General features: G+C 39.9%; 2 protein-coding genes across 6 annotated transcripts in view; both read right to left on the minus strand.

Annotated features, from left to right (window-relative positions):
• The window catches only part of ldlrad4b (low density lipoprotein receptor class A domain containing 4b), a 287600-nt gene extending 287296 nt beyond the window's left edge, over window positions 1-304 (minus strand). Inside the window, exon 1 of one of the 2 annotated variants that reach the window (XM_055013936.1) lies at window positions 152-304. The gene's annotated coding sequence lies outside the window, so the exon portion shown is untranslated. The remainder of the gene's footprint in view (window positions 1-151) is intronic. The other variant, XM_055013935.1, reaches the window with a different exon arrangement.
• A 1565-nt stretch (window positions 305-1869) lies between these two features.
• Window positions 1870-23624, minus strand: part of cep192 (centrosomal protein 192) — a 33166-nt gene continuing 11411 nt past the window's right edge. For 2 of the 4 annotated variants that reach the window (XM_035946126.2, XM_035946123.2), the window contains 33 exons: window positions 23337-23603; window positions 22140-23013; window positions 21860-21977; window positions 21458-21614; window positions 19099-19786; window positions 18747-18938; window positions 18262-18410; window positions 17831-18061; window positions 17354-17479; window positions 16790-16930; window positions 16548-16611; window positions 16235-16374; window positions 15941-16033; window positions 15470-15588; window positions 14786-14986; window positions 14226-14316; window positions 13730-13909; window positions 13286-13546; window positions 12970-13091; window positions 12270-12379; window positions 11143-11305; window positions 10811-10901; window positions 10583-10661; window positions 10360-10483; window positions 9769-9874; window positions 9445-9661; window positions 9143-9219; window positions 8740-8835; window positions 7480-7599; window positions 6206-6318; window positions 5320-5446; window positions 4811-4869; window positions 1870-3431 (listed from right to left, as the gene is read on the minus strand). In XM_035946126.2, coding sequence (XP_035802019.2) covers window positions 3299-3431; window positions 4811-4869; window positions 5320-5446; window positions 6206-6318; window positions 7480-7599; window positions 8740-8835; window positions 9143-9219; window positions 9445-9661; window positions 9769-9874; window positions 10360-10483; window positions 10583-10661; window positions 10811-10901; window positions 11143-11305; window positions 12270-12379; window positions 12970-13091; window positions 13286-13546; window positions 13730-13909; window positions 14226-14316; window positions 14786-14986; window positions 15470-15588; window positions 15941-16033; window positions 16235-16374; window positions 16548-16611; window positions 16790-16930; window positions 17354-17479; window positions 17831-18061; window positions 18262-18410; window positions 18747-18938; window positions 19099-19786; window positions 21458-21614; window positions 21860-21977; window positions 22140-23013; window positions 23337-23603 — 5829 coding nt within the window. In that variant the 3' untranslated portion in view covers window positions 1870-3298. The remainder of the gene's footprint in view (window positions 3432-4810; window positions 4870-5319; window positions 5447-6205; window positions 6319-7479; window positions 7600-8739; window positions 8836-9142; window positions 9220-9444; window positions 9662-9768; window positions 9875-10359; window positions 10484-10582; window positions 10662-10810; window positions 10902-11142; window positions 11306-12269; window positions 12380-12969; window positions 13092-13285; window positions 13547-13729; window positions 13910-14225; window positions 14317-14785; window positions 14987-15469; window positions 15589-15940; window positions 16034-16234; window positions 16375-16547; window positions 16612-16789; window positions 16931-17353; window positions 17480-17830; window positions 18062-18261; window positions 18411-18746; window positions 18939-19098; window positions 19787-21457; window positions 21615-21859; window positions 21978-22139; window positions 23014-23336; window positions 23604-23624) is intronic. The other 2 variants (XM_035946124.2, XM_035946125.2) reach the window with 2 other exon arrangements.

Raw genomic sequence — 23624 nt, forward strand, 5'->3', positions numbered from 1 at the left:
GACCCCCACACCGGACAGCCTGACCAGCGTGTAGCCGCAGCAGCTAGCATGAGCAGAACATTCCTCCAGCCGCCTACGACTAACAGCATTATGCATTTAAAAAACACACCGGTGGACAGAAATAACTGAGAAAACGTCGCGGGCTTCCTACCTGTAAATGCAGTCGCTAACGTGCTAAGCCGCCGTGTCTGCTTGTTAAAAGTCTGTGATGTTGTGTTGCTAGACGTCAAGTCCAACTGCACTACAGTTGTTTCCAGGCTGGGAGGCAAAATAAAGCCCAGCTGTCCTACTGTACAGAACATGCTGACAGCCGGCCGCAGGGTGAGGCTTTGGCGACACCTGCAGGTCACAGGAGAAACTGCAGGCAGAGTTCCCAAAGTGTGACTCAGTGCTTCAGAGGTGACTGAGGTCAGGACCAGACAGGCAGCTGCATCTTCAGCTAGAGGACTTTCCAGAAAGATCTTCTCACTTGTTCAAACACACTTCAGCAGAACAGATAGTTCTGTGACTAAGTGATGTTTTTTTTCTGTATCACTTTTTGGGATGCTTCATAAGTCTACTGAAAATCTAGGACCACAAATACACCAAGAATTTCGGGCTACAGCTAAACACAGAGAAATTAGACAAACAAAATAAAATTACATGGATAAAAACATCCATAAAAATGCCTCTTTACACATTTCTGGTTTTCAGAAGAAGCTGTGATCCCACTTTGTCTTAATTCTAAATCATGGAAGATTTGGTTGCCAGATCTGCAGGGTCTTGGTGCAGATTGTGTCAGAAGCAGTACAGGTTTAAACATTTTCAATAGTCTTTTTTTTTTCCAAAAGGACTGAACAAACAGCGCAAGAATGTGTTCTACTGTGGCAGCCAACTGTTCATGCTTTGACAGTGGACGTGTTTCACTAGACACAGTGGTCATTCTCTCTTCATCTTTACTGCCAGCAGCTCAATGCAGCACTCGTTTAATGTCTTGATCCTCATCTTTAATTTGCAGTTTTATGTATAATGTTTAACTGCTTCGTTGTTTCAAATGCTTTCATTCAGCCAGCTAAACCAGACTTTAATTTAGTAAGCCATCTTTGAGAAGTCTTTTTTCTAAACGTTTAGTTTTGCCCAGTGTGCATGGAAACACCAACAAGAACTGTTTTCTCCAGCATTCTGCCCCAATTATACCTTTTGTTACCAGTTTTGTGTGTAATTTATAGAAACTTTAGGTCACATACTCACATGGGATGCTTAATTGCATAGTTAATATCTGAAGCTTTCTTTTATATATCAAGATATGTGCTTGTAAATGTAGTTAAAACAAGACCAATAAATTATTTAATTATAGTATAGTAAGAAACATTTTCAGAATTTCTTTTAAAAATCAATTTATCAAATGCACATTAGGTGTGGAGACTGTTGTATCACTTTTCCAAACAAATTAACAATCCAGCAACGTATCATCTTTGTACAAAGTAACCTAACCTGGCTGTGGTTCTGTTAAATTCATCAGAGGGAAACCATTTCGAAACACTCATTTACTCTCATTGGACCATCTTGTATAACAAAATAAAAATTGAATTGATAAAAATCTATCAAAAAAAAAAAACACAAATAAACAGATGGATATAGATACAGATGTATAGATATACAGCTCTCTGTCTGTGGAGATAAAAATAGTGGAAACTAAGTGAGGTTTTAGTTTGTAAAAATCAAAAATAAACAGGCTGTTATATTAATAAGCTAAACCTGTCACAATAACCATTTTCTTTCCAAGTTTATAACAAATTTACCCGTCAGCCATATTACTTCCATAAATCACGCTGTTCCAGTGGCGAACCCTCTGTAGTAATGTGGGTTGGAAAAACTTCCAAGGAAAGCTTATTTATCACAAAACTTTATTTAAAATGTGTACATACAACAATATATTACATAATATACTATTTAAAGCATGTGCAAATTGTAAAACCAAATGTGTCAGGATGGTTGAGAGCTACCGATGACGGCATACTGCCTTCATATGAAAACTTGCCATACAATCAGAAAAATAATGCTAAACACTAGTGTTTTTCCCAGTGTGTTGTCACACGTGTGCCATCTAACAGGTTAACAACACATCCTTGATGAAGTTTACATACATTTCCCTGTGCCGATCCACTTCCAAAACTGATTATGAAAGTGGATCCAATGCCCCCAAGCAATTTTGGCCATTTGCCCCAGAGCCAAAAGAGGAAATGGGGAGCTAATTTTCTGCGACTGGAACAGTGATTAACACAGTTTTGCCATGGTAACCATACTAAGCAGGCCTGGCAAAGTGCCGAACAAAAACCCCACCAGAGGAAACTCTTTTAGCATGTAATAACAATCATTAACCATCCTAATGTTGCCGTGAGCTGCCCTGATCATGACTAAATTAAGCACATCTGGACTGTTTGGAACAATTCTTGGAGGTTGCTGGGAAGTCAACACATGGTGCTGACAAAGGCCACTGTGCAGGTGGGCTCTGCATGATGAGGAGCCATCTCCATAGAAACTGCACCAGTACAGACGATGAGGAAAACCTTCTGAAATGTAGACAGACCTCGAATAGTAATTTTAAAATTAAGTGACTCCAGAAAAACAGAATCCTTAAATCTCTTGTGGTCATTTTTACAATCAGGAGTTAATGACAGAAATGACTGCATCACATCAGGTTTGGAGACAAAAGCCTTCTTTGTCAGAGTTCTACTATGTAACACGGCAAAAAGGCCACAGTGTTGCTTTTCCCAAAACAAAATCCCAGCAGCCATATTACCAAACAACAGACAAAGGCATTCCTGTGTGACCAACTCCAAGTAATCCCCAATGTATCTCAACTGGTGCTGCTACAGTGTGACAGGGGCCACGGCAACAACACTGCTGCCTTGTGACATGACTCAGGGACAAAACAAATACCAGATCCAGAGTCAAGTGACAAAAATCATTAGCTCTCTGAAATTTCAGAGCAGTGCAGATTAATTGAGAGCCAGTCGGACTTAAATCATTCGGCTTCAAGCACAAACAGGCACAGTCATTTTTCATGGGCCTGCTGAGGACACCTGCGCCTTCTCCAGAGGCATGTGGGGTTGTGTTGGCTGCACAGTCTCAGTCCACATCTCCAAATATGACAACTAGGAAGAATTTCAATCCGGGGTTGCTTTCATTTCATCCCTAGCAGTTTGTCTTTTCTTCTCTGTTGCTCTCATCTGTCCCATGATGAATAGTAGAGAGAAGAGCATCCACCCAAAACCAGGCAGCATGAGGAGGTGGCGTAGGATGGTAGATGGTGAATTCAAGGCAGTGCCTCACCGGTCAGCTGAATAACAAGATTTCCACTTGTTTCTGACTGGATGAGCAGCAAGCCAGCGTGTCTGCCTGCAGTGCTGGGCTTGAACTGGACGGGTAGCTTCAGATAGTGCTGTGATCTAATGAACGGGGGAGAAAAATGGTGGTTAACAGACAATTAAATAGGCTTGAAAGGTTAGAACATGAATACATAAGACGTGCACTAGGCCAAATACACATGCTTCTCCTTTAAAAATGAAACTCAGGACTGCACTGCATGAGTCCAGACAGACAATGGCAAAAATACTAATCTTCAAACATTACTCTGTCTCTCTTCAGTTCTAATCATGTACACCCAAAATGTGCACCAACATGTAAAGATAACAAATGATCATCATGGTTACATTTATCAAATCTAACAATTTTCTGACTTTGGATCTTTGACCTTGTGAGTGGCATTTATTTAAAACTGTTTTCTAACGTCACATAGAATGCTCAGTAACGAAATGATCATGAGCTGCAGCTCTAATAACGGCATTAATTATTCATTCGCTACCTTGACATAGACAAGCAGCAGACAATGGATGGAGAGACTAGCCAATTGAAAGTACAATTAATTTAAGGTCTGTGTATAAATTTTACATTAGATAAGAGGAGTGGCAAAACGGCACCAGCTATTTTCCAGTCACTATTTGCTAATTATGGATGCAGAAGGATTTTAAAACTAAATGCTACATACTATATGATTGAAAAAATATTTGAGACTTTTGTAAAGTAAATGGAGAACTTTTGAATACATAAAGGAGACCCTTAAATCACTGCTTTGTAAGATTTATGGGGACCTACAAATTCCCCACTAATGCCATGACATGCTGGGAACACCACAAGGCCATCACATCAGCACACACAATACACCTACTGCAAAGCTGGGCCAGGTTCAGATTGTGGCAACACATGACATATAGATGCCATACAATAATATGTCTGACACTGTTTATTCTTTGTGGAGGAAGTCCATGAATTTCGGTATTTTTTTTAACACCTCTCTTCATGTACATTGTTTTTCCCTTTTCAGAAACACAAAGTGCATGTGCCCATTCTGAACACAGTCCCTTTCAGCACAGTACAACACAGCTGGTACCTGTGGTCAGGCAGCACTTCCCCAGGCCTTAGTGAGACACAATATGAGTGTTCCTCGAGGCCTCAAGTGTGCACCGTATATAGCAACATCATCCTCCAGGTCCCAATGTCTCACAAGACCTCCCACAGTGAGCATTCCCAAGATATATCAGAGAGTACGTTTTGATTAACTCCAGTATCTAGTTGCTTAGTGTCATGACACAAATATACACAAAATCCCTAAAGTGGAAGTACAGTAAAAAAAAAAAAAAAAAAAAAAAAAACAAGTGGTAGGCAGGAGTTTATAAAGATGACTAAAAGTTCACAGAATTTCTGATTCACCCGGCTACAATCCAAAAAATGAAGAGTTTCTGTTAGGGATAACAACCACTGGACTCACCTCAGGGAGTATTTGGAATGCTTGATGTGGAAGGGCTCCCTAGGGTTTACAAATTTCAGCTGCAATTCAATTAAAGAAGCCACACATCAAATGTCAAATCCATGCAAAGCATAGTCACACATGTTAGGTGCTGTTATTCCATTTATCAGTCAGTGCAAATACATTAATTCAGTCATGCAATTCCTTTTAGCAGTAGAGACTGATGCGCACAGACAGAGCTAGTATCTGCTCTGTAAAATCTCAGGTCTAGAAGTTAACTTTTTACTTCTTTTTAACACACTGATCCTCTATGTCTGAGATGACAAGGTCTCATCTCCACAGGCAAAAAAAAACTAAAGAATTTTAAAATGATCCTTTATAGCCTTACTTCCTCGCTTTAGCTCTGACAGCCTTTCTTTTCTCGACAAGATAGTGCTGCATATGTATAACTATATTTCAGTTTCTGCTGCAGTAAGCAAGAAAAAAATATCTTCTTCTAAACGTCTTCATGAAGATAAGGTATGCCTCACCTCATGCGTGTCGGACGAGTTGTTGCGGAAGCTGACCTTCAGAGTGCTGGACTCACCCACCCGTGTGGCTGGGAAGGTGTACAGATCCTGTGGAGAATGCACACCCCTCCACACAGCCTCCTCCTGGCTGACGATTACAAAAAGTACCAGTTACAATAGGAAGCACAACAGCCATAAATATGATCTGAAGATAGGACAACTTATGGTAAAAAAAATCAATCATCATATGAACCACATTACAATGAAATTCTAGATCTTAAAGAATGTTAATCATAAATAGTGTAATTTTTAATAAGAAAGGAGACGACATAAACGGAACTTTAATGGAGTACTTTGCGTTTCAAATTGTTGTCTTTTTGTAAATGGGCTAATATTCACACAACAAATTTACAAACATTTATTACTCCATCAAGAAGTACAATCAGCGTATATTTGTCCGTCTGTTAATCTATGTGCAACATTACTCAAAAAAGGATTAATGGATTTGGATGAAATATTCAGGGAAGGTCAGAAATGACAACGATCAAGTGATAGTCTGGATCCACACATTTGTTAAAGATTTCTGTATCATTGCGAGATAGCGGCATGGCATCACTGTAACTATGACAACCAGTGAACACTACGTCAGCTGCCTGCTGACAATCACACGAATGTAGTCCTACTAAAAATCCACCGCTGCAGACAATGAATGTTTTTAAAGATTTCATTCGCCGGAAATCATATGATTGAGCAGCCTTGGCGGAGTACAGCGCTCTCTGACAGCTTCTCTTGTGTTTAATTCGCATCACTGACAAGCTCATATAGTCCTTTACATGGCTCATTTTAACTAACTTAACAAAAAGTCCTGATTGGGGTCATACACATTTTTAGATTTAGCTGGATTTACCTGGTTTTCACTGCTGAGGCATCGGCTCTCTTCCTGGTCTTGAATGGAGCCTCTGTCTTCACCAATGAGCAGTCTCCCTCCTCTGGTCCTTCCATTGGTCCAGACCTGACGCCCTTTAAAAACACACACACTGCCTTAGGATTTGACCCCTGTAGTTTTTGCAGTGTATCAAGACAACTTCAAAACAGATGGTTAACAAAATACTCCTGAAAATGAATAGCACCTAACATCTTTTCAAGTTTATCATGCACAATAGATATTTCTTTATTGGTGTTGGGACACATCAAAAATTACTTTCATATTTAGTTCCTCATCAAACTACCAGGTGCAACACTTATGTCATAGAATAGCCATAAACACTGCTGAACAATTTGGCTTTCCACGTTAACAATGCATCACAAGACAAAAAGACTACAAAAGCACCGCCATCATAGCCACTTAACCTACTTATGTGGCGCTATCTATCCAACATCCCACTTGCTGTGTATGTATGCTCTTAAGTTAACTGGGTCTGTCATGATACTTCGCAATAAAAACGGCACACACACGAAGCTCCTTGCAGGCCCATCTCAGCAGGGTGGATCTCGATCCCATCCCACAACCCACTGTTTTCATTTGTTAATTCTGTCACCAACACTACAAAGACACAGTCAAGGCATTACCATGAATCCTGGGGGGGTTGGCAGTTTTGTTGTTTTTTTTTTTTTTGTCGTTTTTTTTTAACTGATAATGGTAATGGGGCACATTATATTGCTTTAAAGAGAGCATTTTCACCAGTGAGCATTGGTCATGTACACATATTTTGGACTGGGGCTGAACATCATTGCTTTACACAACGCCTGTTAACGGTAGAACAATACATTTAAGTTGACCTAAATGCAGAGTTTTGTACATTGTTGCTTGGTTGAAGCTCGGTCAGTGGGAGCAAAAAGGAAAACACTGATGATCACATGGCTGTTGAAGAAGTAAAGAAAGCATAAACGCATAGGGACTTCTATGAAAGAGCACAGTACAGCTATTTTCAGTTTTGGTTTTTGACACCAGACTCTCTAAAAAAGTTGATGTTGGGGTAAGTGAAGTAATTTTTCTTTTCAAGAGTCAAGAGTAGCAGACAGTATTTAGTTTGTGCAAAGCTATTCCATAATGCAAGGGAACAATGCATTTTCCAGAGGCACAACAATTCTTTGCATTGCATTCTCTGCATTTGGTTTCCTTATGACATCCAAATCCCAGGTCAGGGTAAATCTGAAAACAACTAATAAATGAGTTCTCACAGTGCCACAGAGTTGGAAGCGGATTCTGGTTTTCTGCTGGGGCTCAGACACAGGATGGCACTCCAAGTCCCAGAACTGAGCATAGTCACCGCGGTCCCTGGGCAGGAAGCTAATGGGCACCTAGGAGGGTATAAAAGAGAAAGAAATTATAGGAAACAATCTCAGTTAGTTGAAGTCTGTCTCCAGTTGTTGATTTAATTCCTAAAACTCCTCTTTGAGTTTTTTTTCCATACTAATAATTTCTTCATGCTTTAAAATGGATTAAATGTAACTCTACAGCACTGTCTCCTTTAGAATGACTAGATCTATTAAATCCCTAACACTGACTGCAGCTGGAACACACCAGCTAACCTACAACTCTGCTCAAACACTGAACTACTCTGCACTACACAAAGGCCAGTTGCAATGTTAGAGTAATTCAGCCATATGCAATTCAACTGGAAACCAATTCTGACAAAAATATGATATGAAAAGGTTAATGGGATTGCCTCCTTGAGTTTGTTACATATGAAACTCTGAAAATCTAAATTTGTGACTGTCACCACGACATACTCAGCCATGGCGTAGACTGTTTATTTACTCATCATCTATCCTCCAACATATTTAAAAAAGAAAAAAAAAACATTGACATGTCAACAAGGTAAAAAAACAACAACTGGATTTTCACCACAGGGGGTCTTAACTATAAACTGCATGTTATATTAACACATGTCCTTCTAAATGCAGACTTCAAGATGGATTTTTGTTGCAAGGATTGCAATACTACTTAAACGTATTTGGCTGCAATAAACAATTATTTTAGTTCTCATTTAATCTTCCAATCATTTTTCTTTAGATAATTTGGTGCATGAATTTATTTAAAAAAAAATGTTAATCATGTATAACAACAAATATCAGCAAATACTAGCAATTGGTAAGACATAAAAGATAAACAGTCAAACAATTAGAAAAATGCAACTAAGAGTACAAATGTTGAAATAGTAATATAAATAATAAATAATAATAAATATTTTAAAATAGTAATTTTAAAATACAGAAATAACATAAAAGCAGATCAATACAGATATAATATCAGTAAAACTTTTCTCAACACAAGTGTTTAAATGCCAGTGTTTTCTTTTCTAATTTCCCACTGTATTTTCCAATCTAAAAATAGCAAGTATCATGAGATCATTTTCCCTGTAACCCACAACACTTGCAGTAAATCTTAATCTTCCCTTCGCAATGACCTTTCAAACCTAGTTCGATGTCAGTGCCTACCTGCATCTTCTCATGGGCTCCCAGGGTTCCTGAGACCCTGGAACATCTGAAAGCTGTGTAGGTGGCCCGGTAAACGTCTCCAGTGTTATCAACCCCCTGAGGAAAGAGAAAGGACCACAATTTGAGCTGAACCACTGCACACAATGCCTAGTAACAAACTATAACATTAAAACAGGAGCATCAAGAAAGAAAATATAACAAACTATACACCAAATGAGTCATAAGACAAAAAGGATTTAGTTGCACTTACAAAAAAACATTCAAAAAAAAAAAACTGGAAACAAACTACAAAAGCAGTGAAAGCATCTGTTCCCCAGAGAATGATGTTAAAGAAGCCAAAGAGAAAAACAGTAAATGGAATGAAACAACTGATAGAACAAAGAGATAATGAAGAAAAAAGCACCTTGACATATGGTGGGGCAAATGATGAGAGGTACCACCTCACTTCTACTTCCCCATTCTGTACCTCCAGCTGGGCCTCTGAAGTATAGGAGAAGGAGAGTTTTAGTCTCCCACATTAATACAGATACCATGTGCTGCCTAAAAGACTACAACTTAAAAACTCAACAGACTGGAAAGTATTTGACACAAAGGATCCTTGAAGATAATTGTTGTAAGACTGAAGGCTTGAGCACAACGTATTAATGTAGAGTTTTATTGTTAGTAAGAAAGCAGATTCTTTCCAGCCGTCAGCCACCTCCTTACCAGATGATTCCCCTGAGGGAGTGGTGGGGAAGATGATTGTCTTGTTGCTGATCTCCAGCAGGTCCAGAGGTGTCTGGGGTGTTAGCAAAGGCTTGGTGAGCCTGGCCACAGGCAGCACGGGAGTAGCAGCTTGAGGAGGCAGGGCTGACAGAGTAGAATCTGCTGGGGCTGCAGACACATCCAAAGCTAGGTCCCGTCGTATCTGAACCTTTATAAACTGAAGCAGACAACACATTGCACTAGCTGAGCAACGTTAACTTCTCACAATCCAAGGCAGCATTTGTTTAAACAATTGTACAGTGAGTATGTCCTCAGCATCCCCACCTTCTGTCGACCGTCACACTGAACATAAATCTGTCCGCTCCATGGCAGCAGGGCAGGTTTGGTTGCTAGTGAGGGGTTGGGGCTGACCAAAATCTGCAGGTGGCACCTTGATTGACAATAAAGAAGAAATCAGATACAACTGTGACAATTAATGTCACTAAGTCACATAGATTGTGATTTCACTTTCTAGCACTGTTCTTCTAGTAAAGCTAACGATAATCATGCCAAAATTACTGACATATACAGTAGATCCGGAAAGTATTCAGATCCTCTCATTGTTTGTGCTCATTGTTCCATTGTAGATTCAATAATAAATGGACCAAAAAAATGAACAATTTTGCCAAAGTTTTTAGATTTTTTTTTGCAGTTTTTACTTCTGTCTCAATCTACAAACCTCATAATAATTTGTCCCAAACATTAAGTGTATGTTGAACATTGTATATTCATTTACACAGCGTAATAAATGCTGATGAAAAAAGAAAGCTAAACAGAAAGATACTCAGAAAACATCATCACCCAAAAATTTGAACTCTTGGTAGGCATTCACCTTTGCAAAAATATTTTTTATGGAACAACCGAGTTTATACTTACTGAGGCTCGATAACTCCATGCTGTGGGGTGATGGTGAGGCAGTGAGCGGGCCAGGACAAATCAAAGTTGAGCTCTCTGGAAGTGCTGTTCCGGATCTGAACGTGACTAGTGGTGGATGCACCAGCTTTAAATGACAAAAAAGATTCACTAGTTGCGACATCAACTGCATTCAAAATCGAGTTCACACACAATAATACACTTTTAAAATCTAGATTCGACTCACTGATGGTGGGAGCAGCAAGGACGAGCTGTTCTGGGTGGATGGTCCAGGACTCAGGCTGCCTGTGTAATGGTTCTGAAACCTGATGGAAAGGCATAATCTCCATTCAAAGACTATACACATTGTTCACATGAATCACTGAAAATCCTGTTAATCCATTTGAAAAAGCACTACAATAATCAGCAGTCATTGTAAGAAACCATCATGGCTGTTAAGGAGGCCTTGCAGTACCTTTAAGGAAGGCTCTGCCACTCTCAGTGCTGGACCCTGGGGACCCTTCACTGGCAGCACATCCAGAGACGCATTGCCATTTGTTGAACCACTGAAAATTACATTATTACATTACACTGATAACTACAATGCTTCGTGTATTTTAACACAGAGCAGCAATATACAAACATAGTAGAGAACCTCAAGTCACATTATTGTTTTTTTAGATGCTTTTACTATAGTGAAATGACTAATAAAATCAAAATAAGTATGTTGCATCAAACAGTCTGTACGTTAGAAAAGAACAACATATTCAACAGAAGGTTAGTGAAATTTGCTATGTGTTGTATTACCTATCTGTTTCTGAGCTGTGTCTGGTGGAGGGCAGGAGCAGCTCAGAACGCTCGCTCTCCTCACAGTCTCTGCTGTTTGTACTTCCCAGCAATGACACCACCACCTTACTCATGTTGCCATAGAAGATGTGAGCCTCATTGGGCCGCTGGGGAAGGTCGTAGGCTACAGAGAAGTGAAATCACATGTCAAATGCATCAAAACTTTAAACAAATGTTTCAACAATCCTCTTAAATGACCTTCTAAAATCATATATTTTTTTTTTAAATTTTATCTCTGCCTTTATACTGGAATTTTATGCAAAGACCTTCCAGTGTCAGATGTGACTTTAAAAAAAAAAAAAAAAAAAAACTGAAAATGCATCATTGCTGGCTGTGTTAAGCTGTTAAATGGCAGTTCTCAGACATTATTCAGACATAGATGACTTTTACGTTCATGTTCCTTACAGCTATATTCATGTCTGATAAAACCGTTCCAGAATATATGGCATCTCAAATGCTTGGTACTTTAGGAAGTTCATGATCCTTGTGGTCCAATTAAGCTGTCTGCTCACCCTGTCCCCTGCACAAAGTGGGAGCAGATCCATGTCTTTTTCCACATCTAACCAATTGCTGTCCATTTTTACAAGTATATTTTTGCATATCTTGTTGCCACTTTCCACAGCTGTCTAGATTGGCAGAAACACTATATGTAAAAGCTTCAATCAATATGTTGTCATCTGGTACGTGCCAATCAGTCACTGCTGTCAATCACACTTTTCTCGTAGAAAAAGCAGAAATGCTCGTACAACACAGTCAGACTGCTACTGTGACTATTATGAAAAAGTGACAAGTGTGCTTATTTAGTTGTGAGTCAGACATTAGAATAATGGAAGCAGTGAAATGGGGAAACAGCTTTCAGCTTTCCTGAACTGACTAGAGAGCTGGGTAATAGGTTAACAGCTAAAGGTTAACTGCTGGATTACATTCGCTAAAAGGCTATAGAGGAACAAAGTTAAATGTGAGAACACTGTAGAATATTATTCTCACGACTATCTACTGAATGTTTGAACTACATTTTTAGAGAAGTTCTAAGCCATTTAAGTGAAGATCTAAAAGGCTTTTGGTCCAGCATGATAATGGCATCTTACTCTCTGTAACATTTTCTTCTCCAAGGAACTTTTCATTGAAGTCTATGTTTTTCAGCAGACTGTTCTCAGACAGAGCTTTCCGCACAACTTCTGGTTTGCTCTGAAGCAATCTGAAAGAACAAACACAACAACAATGTAAAGGGAAGAAAACAGCTTTCTCACAACAGCAGAGCCATCTGGAATCAGCTCTATAAACTCAATCAGCATTTTTAATGATTTAGAAAAAATGTATGTTCATCATCCATCAGCATTTGCTATACACAAACATGCTTTGTGATAACAAAAATGGACATGAAAAAAGGCTTGATTTAACTTTTTTTTAGACTTGGCTGTGGAATTGAGAAAAGTACAACGAATTGCTCCTCTGAATAACATCAACAGTGTCGGCTCCTCTGCAGAAGCATACAGTTTCTTCTGAACCTGGTGAATTGTATATGAAGTATAGCTTCCTTATTAAAGTACTGTTCTGGCCTATGTTGAACAGAGTAGTACTTTAATGCTAAAGGAAACTGACATCAATACGACTATGATCACTGTTTTAAAACATGACTTTTTCACTACATCAAAGTTTGTATTAAATCTTTCCTCAAGACAGTTCAGGTTTAATTATCTGTTAACCACTACCAAGTCCCAGAGAGTTAACTATTAATACTTCAACAGCACAAAGATTACTATAAAACTAAATGTTAGAAGGTGTCACCTTCTGTACTGCTGCCTGGAGACCTCATCTCCACAGAACAGACAGACTGTAGCCAACAGGGCATTGGCCGACTCACACAGGCTCTGCTCTCTTTGGGTGGACTTCATTAGCACAGTGATCACCTGAAAACACACAGACATTAGCAACAGGGTCATGTCCCAGCATATGCAAGGCAGGAAGGAGAAAAAAAATCTGAAAGAATTAATTCAACTTAAAATACTTCTTTAAAGAAAATTACCAGCTAAACTTTTCAAATTCATATTTCTAAGTTAAACTGGAATAGTGAAATGCATATCAATAGTATCCACCCTCATACCTCTTGTGTCCTTTCCTTCAGTACAAACTGTGAAGGGGCGAGGCTGATGATGGAGGGCTCCATAACCGATCGTGTCTGCACATCAGAGAAGGCCACAGCTTTGATGAAAGCTGCTCTAGAACCAGTGTTTCTCACACACAGACAAACTTTGCTGATGCGACCAGCAGCAATGTCGGTCAGTGTAGCCACGTAGCCATCTGCCTGTTTCCTCTGCTCCTCCAGGATGATGTTGCTGGTACCACCGTAGCCAGACAGTGGAATCTGCCGATTTAAAGCATAAAGACTGAATTAAGCTACAGCCAAAGCTCTGCAGAGATGGAGATAACACAGCAAAGAGACAGCAAAAAACAGTAATGCATGAAAAAATTGGATCTATAGAGAGTTTAAGAGACAATGATTTCAGAAAAATAAGTCACAGCAGGTCTGTAATGGCCACATCCTCACGGTGAATTTGACCCCTGGTTGTGAAGGCCGAACTCCAGACTGTTTGATCTCCAGCTTGGCCAACATGCAGGCCACCCTGGTGGGAGCAAAGAGCAGATGGACGGTAACATCCTCTTTGGGACGAATGGACAGTTCTCCATGCCGGGTCAATCGCTCTTCAGGACTGAACATACTCTGGAGCTGAGGAACAAACAAGTTCATACATTTAAACACTAAACTATACAAGCTTAACACTTACAGAAAAACATTTACCTGTATGATCAAAGAAAAACAGTATTTAATATAGGCAAATGCAAAAAAGATGCCATGGTCCAGTCATCTAAACAACATGTGGATTCAAACATTTTCAGTAGATTTATCAAACTCATAAATTCTACACGTGGTTCCAACAAGGATGTCAATTTGGAAAAACAGAATGTTAGAATACTTTGAACAAGAAAGAATACAAATGATGGCCTGTTTGTTAGTTTTTAAATCCGAATATATTAGAGTCTACCTGAAAACAGTCCTGGTCTTGACCACGAATGAGCAAGCGCAGCTGCTGTGAAGCGTCGGTCGAGTTGTTCCTTAGAACCAGCTTCTGTTGGCTACAAAATAATTTTGTTGGTTCTTTGTTATGTGAAGGCAGGACACAGGAGTTTTGAGGCCAACTTTGTATCTTTGACAAACTTTGCTTAACAGCCATTTTCAAATTGAGAGTCAAGTCCAAATTTATGTAGAATGGCCAAGTCATACTTCAGTCCAGTTAAAACCTAATAGGATACATTGATTCTCAGGGGATTTAGATTTCTTACTGCTGTCTGTTCTTTACCTTCCTTGAATGACTATAAATAAATTTTGCATTATGTTGAAATAGCTTCTGAGGAATAACACTCCCTGTAGACACCCTCTGTCCCTTCTCATGAATAACATTATACAAGCCTTAATAGAATAAGATGCACCACTGGGCCTTGAGTTTTTTATTGATCACATTCCAATGAATAATTGATACCAAGAAAGAGTTTTTTCAGTAACCAAGTACCAATGGAATTAATGAAAAACTGAAAAGTTGCTTACACAGCTCGTCCCAGGGTGACCCCTCCCCAGGCTACGAACTGTTTATTAGAGAGGATTGGTGGGACGTCATTGGTCAGACCAGGGCCACAGACAGCAGCAGCAGCAGGAAGTGCACGTTTTCCAGAGTCTTCAGGGATTACTTCTCCTTTCAGAATTACTTCATACTGTGGTCCTGATGGTAGCACCAAGATGGTGAGAAGGCTGTAAAATAGCAACAAAATGTATTCCTATGTGTTTAGATGCTCACTGCACACGACAGAACTTTGGACATGCACAAAAAAGAGCCTACTCAACACAAATGCATTTAGAGTTCTAGAAGGTACACATAATTATGTTGCTGTTATTTCAGTGTTATTCAGAATGGATTCAATTACTTTGAATATAAAAGATACAAGGTCACAAGTAATTACAATATATTTTATTTCATCCCTCAACATTGCGGTCACAGCAGCACTTCCCTTTTAGAAGTCTAGAAACCTGGTTACACAAACATCAAATGTCATGTTCCCCTAGCAGAAATCCATTTGTTTTATCGTGGTATTTTTAATTCTTTAACCCAATCACAGAATTAAATTTGAGTTTCTTATTTAGGGGGCTTTAAATAAATCTGGATGCTGCAGAAAACCCACTGTACTCTTAAGTATTTGAGTGCAATTCATTTAAATGCAAGAAAGATTTTTATACCTTTCTCTAGATTTCCTGTTGCCCTTTGCTTTGAAAGACACCACAATGCCTTGTTCCTCTCCCACTCCTAGGAACAGTTCATCAGGTGTCACAGAAAAACTGTTCTCAGCCTCACTGCTCTGTAAACAGCAAAGGAACAAGTGTTTTGAAGGTTGCAGAGGCATCACGGAGGTAGAGAAGAAATAGACAAAAAAGAGAGATGGAGTACAGGAAATGAAAATGAAGTGGGTGAGACAAGAAAGGAGAGAACAGAACAGAAAAGGGCAAGAAGAAGGGAGAAACAGAAGAAACAAAGTTAGAAAGAAGTAAGAGAAGGAAGACAGAAAAAAAAGGCAAAAAATTGAAAAAGCACAAAAAACAGAAGCAAAATATCAATGGATCCCTGCTGTATGTGCCAAGTTCCAGGCTCAAAATGTCACAGAGGCTTATCCAAACCCCAAATCTAATAAGAAAAGTAAAGGTCAGAATTACCTTGAGTTTTAGCTGCACATCAATGTTTCCCGCATTCTTTAATGGCAACGTCTGTTGACTAGATTTCCCCAGTGGAGCAGACAGGCTAACGGTCTAGACAAAAGAAGCACAAATAACAGTTCACTGACAAGTCTACAAAAGCCAGAAAAAGCTTGAACAAGTGAGAAATTTACCATGCTAATAAAAAGTTATTATTACCTCTAACTTGAAGGCAAATAAAAATGAGAGGTTTAACTGTTCTAAAATTGATTTAATTAATCAGTGTGCACTCAGTCAGTTTGAGAGCTTCGCTACCTGCAGATCTTTAGGAGCATGGACCCTTGCAGTTCCAGACCTGGCTCTGAGTGGAATACTCCTGATCACATGACTCGGACCAGGGCAGTCCACTTCAATGTCCACTCGAGCACTGTACTCGTCAGCCGGACCAAGCTCCCCTGATAAGTCCAAACATAAAGATTTAAGCATAGCAGAAAACACCTTTTGTTGGGATTTGTTTTGTAACTTTGTTTCATCTGAAAAACAAACATCTAATAATTTTTAGAATATTATGGGTTGGGTGACCTATAAAAAACGTAACACATTTATGTATTTAGACATGACTGATTACCTGAAGAGACTGTGTACTTCTGAGGGGCCTTGAAATGAACCCAGACCATGAAGCTTTCTGGATTCTGGGGAAAAAAAAATTAAAAATTTTTAGCTAGAAATCACTTTCCACCTTACTACTGCAACTGCGTCAGCAGCCTTAGCAGAAATATGATTTTTTTTTTTTTTTTTAAAACAGCGTAAATGAAATGACTACATGACTGAGATGCTGAGTATTGCTGTAATGATTTTGGCAAGTCTAACCTCGCCGTAGCTGGCATGCATCACATGATTCATCACCAAAGGAGAGGACACTGGGGTCATGTGTCCAGCCTGCTGTGCGCCCTCAGATGTCATGGTAACAGGGTGTTTAGAGAAGGTGAAGCACCGCCATGCTGTAGCATTCTGGAGAAATAAAGAGTACAATTTGAACCACTCAGACACAGTTTGTCATGCTAACCCCTGCAAAGATGACCTGTTAAAAATCCAGCTCTGCTCCACCATAAAAAAATAAAACACTCAAGTGTAGTTGGAGCAAAATCATTAGTAAGGAAAGCATATTAGACATTGCACTAAATACAATGAATGACTTATAAATATTTACTTTTCATAATATAAAAACAGTAGCAACATGCAGTCACACAAGCTGCACTTAAACACGGCAACACCTGTGTTTTATTCTTCACACAAATCTATCATGTAGAACCCATACAGCTGCCACTGGAGGTCACTGTATTACTGTTATAGATGCCAGTGAATGTGACTGTTGGTCAGACAATAGGAAGAAATGTCATAAAAACGTTGTCAAAATAGGCTATGCTGACTCACTGCACTGATGACCAGACGGATGGGTACTGTGGCATGAGTCCTGTTGAGCACTTTCACAGGAAGAGATTTGGCGCTGCCTCCTGGAAGGTCTCCAAAATCCAAACAGCCAGATTTGGAAACTTCAATCTGAAAATCAAATGAATTTTATATCCTGTGTTACATACTGTGCAACAGATTCAATTATATATATATATATATATATATATATATATATATATATATATATATATATATATATATATATATATATATATATATATATATATATATATACACACACACACACACACATATATATATATATATATATATATACACATATATATACACACATGTCTTTTACTGATGAAGGGAATAGACAACTTGACACCTATATTATCTCAAAACTTTATCTCAGTAAGTTTCAACTCTCAAGTATTTCACTTAGTCTCAATTTTTATGCATCTTTGGTCATAAATGTTATCTGGAGCCTCTCACCTCTAGAGAAGGGTTCTCAGCTATAGCGACAAGTGCCACCCTTCTGGCAAAGATGTTCGCCCTGGCAGCCACCTCTGTCTCAGCAGCTGCAGGCCAAGAGTAAACACTGAGGATGCACTGGTAGACACCAGCCTGGGGAGGGATGAACAACACTTTCTGCTCCTCTGTACTCTTGGGGCCAATGATTGTCTTGTTCTTCACCATCAGCCACTGATAAGGCAAACTGTCCACCTGTAGGAATTGGCATGGAATATTAAAGCATAGATTAAAATCATATGCTGAGTGATAACAAGTGAATTTGTGCTTTTAGTTATGTCTGTTAAATTATATTTTACTGGGCAGCGAGTCATTTTTTTCATCACATAATGGCATTATGAGCTACTGCATATCAAAGATGACATCTGCTTTGCCACATGTAACTCTCCGCTCACCTTCTCTCCATCAATGGAAAGGCTGGTGACAGTGATTGACACTTGCTGCCATCTCTCAGAAGGGTTAAAGAGGCTGAGGGAGGTCTGCGAGGCGATGCCCACACAGCAGGCATGAGGGAACCGAAGTTCCTCTGGCACCACCACTTGGCCTGAGGATAAAAGTGGAATAGTAGAAAAGGCAAGTATTGGACTACGTAAATAAAGAGATGGAGAGGCTAAGATTTGAAGGCCATACTTGATTGCAACAATTTAAAAAATGCTTGCTGTAATTTTCTGCAATGATCAAGAAAATGATTAGCTCCCTGTGTAAACACAGTGCTGCCCACAGACATGATTAGTCAGTGAAGAACACCAGCCTAACAATGGCCTGATCTCACAACATTTTTAAAGTTTCATCATTTGTCTCTAAATTGAAGAGTGTATACAACATACTGGAATTGGTGAAGGGAGGCACCTTTCATATGAACACTAAAAACCACTGCTACCTCTCAGTTCCTCAAGACCATTTGTCCCCATAGGCTCCACACCATACTGACTGTAGGCTTTCCCCATCATTCCCACTTCCTGTTGGCTCTGATGTGGTCTGGGGAGGTGATGGGAACCAGCAGCCCCGGAAATTCCTGGAGGACCTAAATTGGGGTGAAGGTGTCTCACTGTTAGATCATTGTTCAGTATGCCTGAAAAGAACGAGGGAAAGGAAGGACAAAACCACAGGGGGATGAATAAAGTATTTAACCATCACGCGGTACGAACACATTTATGAATAGTGGTATTTTACTATTATGCTAGACATACACCAGCACTTTTGTTTAGTAAAGTATAAACCAAAAGACATGCCTGTGGAGGTCACACTGTAGAGATCGTTTCCTGTGGCTCCCACATGATAAACACTAGGATGCAGCTGTGCTTCAGGTCCCAAATACTGCTGAGGCAGCTGGGAGTTAAAAAGGGAGCGTCCAGTGAGGAGGGACTGCATATCTCCTTGGTGGGGAAGGTCAATCATTCCAGGACACTGAGACTTAAAACTGTGGATGGGCACATAGTGAAGTCTGTCCGCCAAGTAGGGCGGAAGCATGCCGAGGCCACCGGCATACACGGACGACGACACTGAGCTAGCGGTGCCCCACTGCTGGGAGCTGAGGGGAGCTGCAGAGTTGCTATTTTGCTGAATGTTCAGATTACTGCAGTAGCCTGAGTCCACTTTAGTGAGTTGCCTTACATTTGACTCAGAGAGGTGCCTGTGGTTTTTGCAACCTGCTGAAATGTCACCAACTCTGTCCCCAGTGCAGTGGTAGTTACACTCACTCTGGCTGCGGGTACAGCTCAGAGCAGAACCACTACGGGGCTCTGGGCTTTTACTCTGCTGCGCTGGTAGTGGGTCCAGACTTTTAGAATGCTGTGGTTGAACCTGATCAAGGTTTCTGGCCAGGCCAAGAACATCCAGGTTAGACTGTTCATCAGGTTCCACAGGTGGGGTTGGACTGAATCTGATGATGGTGGTGCTCAGTGCCATGGTACGGTTATTCTGTGGGCAGTAAAACAACAGAGCACATTAAATACCAAACTTATGATTAATACATTACCACTCATCAACAGCAGCACAACTGACACTGAAAACAAAAATGAACTAATTCATCTGTCCAGGTCAGGGAAAGTACAGACTCCTCAAAAAATAGTCACACTTCAAAAATTGTAGCATTGGAAGTTGACCTTGTGAAAGAACACATTTCAAATATTTGACGTATAATGCTTTAATGACAGTAATGTGGCTGTTGGGGCTGCACAAAATTTAATCTTCATCAGAGTTCAATTTTGGCTTTCCACAAATAAATGTACATGATTGACTGTACTAATTAAGCTTAATTAAGCAAAATGTATACACTGCTCATACAACATAGTTCATGTAGATAAAATGACTAAATTTTAACTGGGTTAACAGTGTTTCCTCTAGGATTTTTTTCAGCAGCAGGAGCAGGTTCTCTGGAGAGCCATGATAGCGTAAACAAATGGCATTTGACTGCAGATTTTACTTTTACAACCTATTTATTGAATGGCCTGTTGAAAGGGGTTTTTTAAAGGCTGAGTGTAAAAAGAAAAAAATAAAACAATAAAATTAAATAATTACAAATAAAAACAATAAATAATAATGTCTTGATGGGGCTGTAGAATCAGTGGCTAAGTTTGCACCTAGGCTCAGAACAATGAATTTTTCTGGGTTTTTTTTTTTTGTTTTTTTAATAGAAGAGCTCCAAGGCTCTGTTGTACAGAAATTCACAGTCTGATAGCCTGAGCTTCCCTTTAGGTTTTTCAACTCTACCCTCATCTCTCTTTCCTGCAATATCACTTTGTTCCACTGCTAATCCCTGTCTAATGTTACTTGTCTTATATGATTACATAAAACATTAACGTTAGATAATTTACACTCACATCTAATTACAGGTGTGAACAACAATTTTTTTACCTAACCAGCATCATTTATGAGTCAGTAAAAGGCTAATGATACCTGACTAGCATCATCTTCAACAGGTGTCTTTCTCTTCTTAGAGAAATATTTGAACAAGCTCATCTGAAAACGCAGTCAGCAGTTACATGTGTAGCTATTAGCTTAATGCTATCAATAGTTTACTCACGTTAGCGACACTGAGTTGGCACCGGGCCCAATTAACTGAATCTACTGATAGGTTACATAACGTTAGCTGGACATCTGTTATCTGTAGTTCACCTTAGTACTCACAACTATCCGACCCAGTGCAGGACTCTGCTGTGAAGGTGGGGACATGCGGCGGTGGGGTATTTGCGACAGTAATAATTTTTTTTAAAAAAGGAAATTTGAAAACACGGTGGCTAGGATTTAGGAATGGCAGCCCACCGCTCCTGAATGAATGTAGAGGAACCACTGGTTAATCTTACAAAATAACACCTTGTTCACCCTTTTCGACTAACTTTTGGTGAAATGCCTGTCTAAGTTACATGCACAACAGTGACTTAGTAGAAGACTGAAGACACAGAAAGACTGAAGACTGACTAGTTAGCTTTTACTGTAGCCTGTATGTGAGATGTTCAGGGGTTCAGTATAATTATCATTTTGCCTAAAATCATGCAGCCCTATTAGCTATGCAGGCTGATTTAACAGATCAGGTTGTATTTCTGTTTCATTGCTGTTACGTAAGGCATGCTCCACTTTGTCCTACTCTACCTTTTGCCTCTCAGGTGTAGGTACAACAGTGCCATCATGCATTGAGATGTATGTAAGCCTACTGAGACTGGGACTGGAACAAATAGACTGAGGGGAGAGTTCAAGACCCGGACGTCTGTCTGCCAGGCCTCCACTGGATGACGAAGGTGAAAATACACTGGAAAGACAAGACAACACAAAAAAAATAAGTAATAAATAATAAAGAAATAATGGCTAAGGTGAAAATGTCCAGATGTGTACAAAATTACACCACCACTAAACAATAAGGTAAATGTTCAGGACTAATGTAACATTTTATCAGTTTGGGGTAAAATTAAGCAAAAGTCATAACAAAATTACTACTTAGTGACAATCACTAATGTTTTATATATTTATTGAGAGAAATCGTGTGTGATACGATACCCCTCAGCACTGGGAACAGAGGTCTGACTTGGAGAGGAGTGGGTAAGAGGAGAGGTGGACGGTCTGAAGTTACACTGTGTCTCCTCCGCACACGGCTCAGAACAATCTTTCTGCAGTTCTAAGAAACAAAAGGAAAATGTTAACATACAAGTTCATTTTGTTATCTCAATATTCATCCAGGGAGAAATCCTTACTCACAAACTACATTATGGTGGCTAATGACTTCTAAAACTGTGGAGGTCTACTGTAGCTGGTTGATCTTAGGTCTGGTTTTACTCACCAGATACAGGGTGTAATGGAGGCTGGATGTTTTGACAGGAGAAGCCAGCGTTCTCCACTGAGCTATGAGGTAGTGGAGCCACAGGGGTATTCCTAGGCAGTGGTTTCTTCTCTGGAGAATCACTGGGTCTGTCCTGCTGCTGGTGGTCTGCATTAGTCAGCCTCTGGGTCTGGGGAGAGGAACCTTTAAGGCCAGGGAGGCCTGACTGCCCTTTCCTCCAGCCTGGGGTGGTTGAGGATAAGTTTTTATCAGTCTTATGTGAGGTTTCTGAAGAGCTAATGTTGGATGCTTGTGGATTCACTTCGCCCAGCCTGATTCCATTTTTTTCAGAGGTCCCGCCTAAGGAACCATAAGTACTGGTTGACAAAGCACAAGTTTTATCACAAGATCCCGTTGCGTCTGCAGGAGGCTTGTGTGTGGAAGGTTGCCCTGAGCCCACAGACCTTCTGGCAGAGCTGAAAGAAGGATGATGATGAGGAATAGAGCTCCTTTTTGAGTCAACACTGTTAGGAGGTGATAATGCACCAGAAAGCTGCATTGCAGATGAGCTTTGGTTTGTCAATGTCATCTCTCCCTCTCTGTCTTTCTCCTTAACTTTGGTACTTGTAGGAAACTGTGTAGTCTCACTGTCCACTTGCTGAGCTGCGTTCCCCTGTTTCTCAGGATATCCTGCGTGAGGGTTCCTCTGAGAACTGCTCAGATTGTCAACCCAACCACTCAAGTCAAAGGTAGTGTGTGCCCCATAGGAATCACTGCTGCCAGACACATCAGTCTTTTTCAGGTATTTCTCCATGTCAAAGGCACTCATCTCTCCAACATATGTGCTTCTCTGCAGTGTGTCTAAAACGGTGCCCTTATTTGGCTCAGAAAGGACCTATGTAGAAAGCAAAAGAGCGTCTCATCACAAATAAAGGCTTAACTTAAGTACTTTGATTTTCCATTAATAAATACACTGTCTACGTAAAGTTCTACAGAAAGATTGTATAAAAGGAAGTATTAACATGTTTTTCCTAGTGTTAATAATAAAAGTTAGGAGAGGATCAATACACTGCAGAAGGAACGAATGTGAGACCAGAGTTTAAGTTCTAATGTTAGAATAAAAGATGTAACTTTTGTGAATACATTAAGCCGTTATGTTGTGAAGAAAGAAACATACAAAACTATTTTTCATTAGACAAAAATAGAGTGAAGTCTTACCTCTTCAGCTGAAGTGGGACCGACAAGCCTTGCAGATGTTGGACGATTCCTCACCTTACTCTTCTTTGACAGCTCCATGATCATGGCGGCTAACTGTGATGGGTCAGTGCTGATGGATGCATTAGCAATGGCTGAAGAAATTGTACTGATGCTAAGCATCAGATTACTGGCATTAATGTCAGGGGACACACAGCTTTGGTTAGCCAGGGATGACTCGGAGCCTGAGCCTTCATTGCTGTCAGGCAGTGCAGCACTAACAGGATGGTCCTAAAGAGAAAAAAAATATTT

Source organism: Amphiprion ocellaris, chromosome 9 (genome assembly GCF_022539595.1).
Source record: "Amphiprion ocellaris isolate individual 3 ecotype Okinawa chromosome 9, ASM2253959v1, whole genome shotgun sequence".
Lineage (NCBI taxonomy): Eukaryota > Metazoa > Chordata > Actinopteri > Pomacentridae > Amphiprion > Amphiprion ocellaris.